We start from the raw sequence: 4,418 nt of genomic DNA on the forward strand, positions 1-4,418 counted from the left end.
GACAGACAGACAGACAGACAGACAGACAGACAGACAGACAGACAGACAGACAGACGGAAAACATGTTCATCCTTTCATAACCTGTAAATGCCAAAGATCAGAGGTGTTACTAGAGTGTAACATACAAAGAGAAGAAGGGGATATACTCGACCAGGGACGATAATAAATAGTTCAATCCCCATACGATTTCGAACCTCGAACTTCAGCGAGGTCGATGAAGTTCCTAAACAGCTAAAGTCATACTGGTCACCTAAAGTAACCTTTTTCCTTTCAGGCCTGCCCTGCTGTTCCACTGCTACCAGCAAGCAGAAGTCAGTCTCATTGAAGGGGTTAAGGTGGTACGCACCTACCTGAGACAGAAACGAACGCCATGATCATAATCCAAGCGAGCAGACATCCATAAGAGGCACTGTTGACCATCCTGACGTGGAGCTTGGGACTGGTCAGTGCTTCTTGCTCGTTAAAATCCTGCGTGACACGTATAAAAAGGAGAAATTAGAGAGTAAAGAAGAAATAGGTCGAAGCAGGTAATTTCCACTTCTATTTCATATCCTCCCTGTTATTATTTTACCTTATTCGAGGTTTCAAGTAAGCAATATTGTTGCTTACTATGCTGGGGGGGTTTTCGTTGATCTCAGTGACTATTTATTGACGCAGTTTGTTTCAATTTAAGCATAAGGTTGACCGGCTACTCAGGTGTACTAACCCTAGAAAGGATTTTTTTCTGTAAAGAGAACTGTTTTGATTTTTCTACAAATTGCACCAACCTTTTGTATATTTCCTTGCTTTTTCCCAATATTTAGAATCTCAATATGGACCAAATATTTCTCGAGTATAATATACAACCGATACCACAGATTGAGAAACTACAACTAAAAAATTCAAACTTTTGAGCTTAATAAATCTCAACATCTGGTAACGATAACATGCTGCAGTCGATGTTTAAAGTAACAATCTCGGTGCTTAAAGACAATACCATTGTGTCTGATGGGACTCTCATCTTAGGAAGCACTTGGGAAGAAAAAAAACTAAAACATAAGTAGGCTACCTCAAAGTTCCATCCATTCTTAAAAGAACCAACCACATTTAGGAGAAAAGAGAAAATGCATTCCTAGAAGAATTTGATCCAAGCATTTGATGCAGACAACAAAAGCAGTGCTAAAAGATGCATGTATACAGTGCCTGTGAAAACCTCAAAAGAGTAAAAGTTTAGCAGTATCATCAAACGCTGGACTAACCCTCACAGTTTGAATAATACACCTTGGCGTGCTGCTGAGTCTGTATATTTCCTAAAGTTAATTTATTATATCAGCATCTGTTGTGTAACAGTTTGGCGTTTTGTATTTCTAAAATAGTTTTAAATTTTTAAAAATTAAAGCACCCGGTGTTCACGTCCTTCGCCTTGAAGTTTAGCTTTTCGCATAAACCCATATTTCAGCTGGGATGATGTATCCCGCTGAGATTCGTGTCTGAGTTGGCATTGGCAGGTAGAATAGAGGCAGCACGACTCCCAAATTATCTCAATTGAGTCTTTGGGGAGGGGGGGGATAACACATTTACAGATCACAATTCAGCCGTTAGTATCAAAACTGTCTTTTAAGTTAGAAATAATCAGTCCGTTAATTGAAAGGTAGTTTGGTCTATTTCTGCTTCGTGGGTCTTCGTGAGGGGAAAATGCTCAGTTTACTTTGATGGGGGTAGTGAGTCCATGCACAAACCTAATCACAAGCATAAACTCACAACTATACACATACAGTGTATACACACACACACGCACACACACACACACACACACACACACACACACACACACACACACACACACACAAACACACATACACACACACACATGTAAAAAAAATATATATATATATTATACAAACAGACGCAAACACATAGGCCTACGTACAAATACACATGCACACACATACACACATACAAACATACACACATACACACATACACACATTCGTGTTCTGTCGTCTGCTTCCGTCTCCACTTTCTGCCCCCCCCCCTTCCCCCTACTCTTTCTGCAACCTTTCTACTTTCTACTCCTTGGCTCTTTCTTACTACTGTCTTTCAGCCACACTCCTGATCTTAGAGTAGGTAAGATCTAACATTTAGTCTTCTCGGATAAGGATGAAAAATCTTGGAGGTCCCGTGTACAAGCTGCGCACGTTAAATACCCTTGGTGGTCCTAAAATCGATAAGAGTAGGCTTCGGCCGTCACCCGAGCAAAATTCAAAATGTCCTACCAACTGAAAATGTTTAAAGTGTCCTACGCGCTTACATGACCTTATGCAGTTGATAGCGCCGTAAAACACTTACAAAAAACAACACACACACACACACACACACACACATACACACATACACACACTCACACACACATACACACACACACACACACACACACACACACACACACACACACACACACACACACATATTCATTCCATAACCCAGTGGCAACTCGGACAGCCTGTTTTTCTTTTTTCTTGGGGGAGAGTGTGGGGGGGGGGGCATGGTTCTTGTTGTGTGTTTGTGTGGATTTTTTTTTTAAAGTGCGAGTTTTTACACAATCAACGACACAATTTGATCATGTGCAAGTGGGATTTACACTGTGCCTGTCAGGTCAAACACCGGCTGAAAAGAAAGCGACGTCCCATTAAAAGGACCAAGATATTTGTTAAAAGTTTTTCCCCACAGAGTAAGAAATCCAACCAGGTCTTTTTTGCTCAACAATGAAACGTCTAACCACAACATTCCAAACTGACCGCCTATGGGATGACACATAGACGTCACAAATACTCTAATATGGTAGCGTCGGTAGTCTAGTGGTTAGGCTAGCAAACTAATAACACGTGAGGTTGCGGGTTCGGGGCTCAAGCCCCAGGCCCGACGTTGTGTCCTTGGGAACGGCACTTAGCACGAATTTTTCTTACTTCACCCAGGTGGGAATGGGTACCCGGGCATGCCATATTCAGTGAAAGATCTTGTCAGTATGTTAGTGTTCTAGCGCCTATAAAAATGCAGCTTGCACTGTATGCTTTTCAGGAAGTTAAGATTGTTTCAGGATGCTATCAGGTTTGCTGCGGTAATAATATATTGTGAAGCGTATAAGCTTGTCGTTGAGCGGGAATTTGCGCTATACAAATGCTGTCCACTATTATTATGAATAATACGTAGCATTCTTTTCTCTGTACTTTTTTACCAACTCCTTTCCCTGCCGATCTTTGGACCAAGGGCCTGCTGTCATAGCCATACATAGACCCATGAAGGCCCACAATGTTCAGATACTCTTTCAAAATAACTTATTCGAGTCGAAAACTCAAAGTCGAACACATGCCCAATAGCATTTTTCACGAGTGCTTTCACATGCACACCAACTTAACTAACCTACTTTCTTTCAGGTCCTTTTTGAACTCCAAACTTCCTGTCACCTCCTCCCTACCCCACCCCAACCCAGGGTCCCAAACCAATTGTATGTCTCAATCCAGTTTCGTCCTCAACACGACGTCCCGTCCTCGCTAATTAGTTTGACACGCATCACATTTAAAAGGAAAAACATCGACAGCAGTCTCTGATAGAAGACTTTGCTTCCCAACGCTTTAAGTGAAGAGAACTGTCTCAACGCAGTTGAGTTCAATTGAGTTAAATCTCCTACCAAGCAGAAAGGTTGCGGGGAATCAAGACGCCAGGCGTTCACTAAACAAATTTCGAGACGGAGTCAATCGCCAGCCGTGGACGCCGGGTTGGTATTGAAGGTTAGGTAAACAAGGAGAAAAAATAGGCCTGGCAGTAGCATGCAGACGGGATAAGGCTGTCGTTCACCTGTCGAGATGTAATGACCATGGCTAATGGTTCAAGAATACAGTGTTGGAGGGGGCGGGTAAATTAAATACATGCTCTTCACAATGAGGAGGAAGGGAAGTTAGAGGAGGAGGAGGAGGAGGAGGATGAGAAGGTGGAGAAGGAGAAGGAAGGAGGAGGAAGAGGAGAGGAGTAGACGGGGGAAGAAGTGAAGCGGGAGGAGGAGGCAGGGGAAGAGATGGAGAAGGGGAAGTCGAGGTAGGGGGGGGGACTGGAGAAGAAGGAGGGGAGGAAGTGGGAGAAGTGGGAGGAGAGAAATGAGGATAATGGGAAGGTGTGAAGGTGAGCAATAGTAAAGGTGGTCCGTCTCTACATCTTCCAAATAGGATAATTTGTTGTTGCTATGCCAAGCAAGGCAAAAACGAAAGAGCTTGGAAAGAGTCGGCGATTGGGGAAGAGAGAGAGGGGGGGGGCGAAAAGAGGATAAGGCAGAAGTTCGGCGAGAGGGAAGGCAAGCAGGTAGAATCAGACATGGAAAGAAAAAGAGGGAGCGAGCAAGAGAGAGAGAGAGAGAGAGAGAGAGAGAGAGAGAGAGAGAGAGAGAG

General features: G+C 43.3%; 1 protein-coding gene across 1 annotated transcript in view; it reads right to left on the reverse strand.

The window, feature by feature from the left end:
- The window catches only part of LOC101855310 (putative ferric-chelate reductase 1 homolog), a gene marked incomplete at its 3' end in the record, with an annotated part of 30,534 nt that overhangs the window by 22,336 nt on the left and 3,780 nt on the right, over positions 1-4,418 (reverse strand). Inside the window, 1 exon segment of the mRNA XM_013085826.2 lies at positions 351-468. Coding sequence (XP_012941280.1) covers positions 351-420 — 70 coding nt within the window.

The sequence above is a fragment of the Aplysia californica genome, unplaced genomic scaffold, assembly GCF_000002075.1.
Source record: "Aplysia californica isolate F4 #8 unplaced genomic scaffold, AplCal3.0 scaffold00016, whole genome shotgun sequence".
In the NCBI taxonomy this organism is placed as follows: Eukaryota; Metazoa; Mollusca; class Gastropoda; order Aplysiida; family Aplysiidae; genus Aplysia; species Aplysia californica.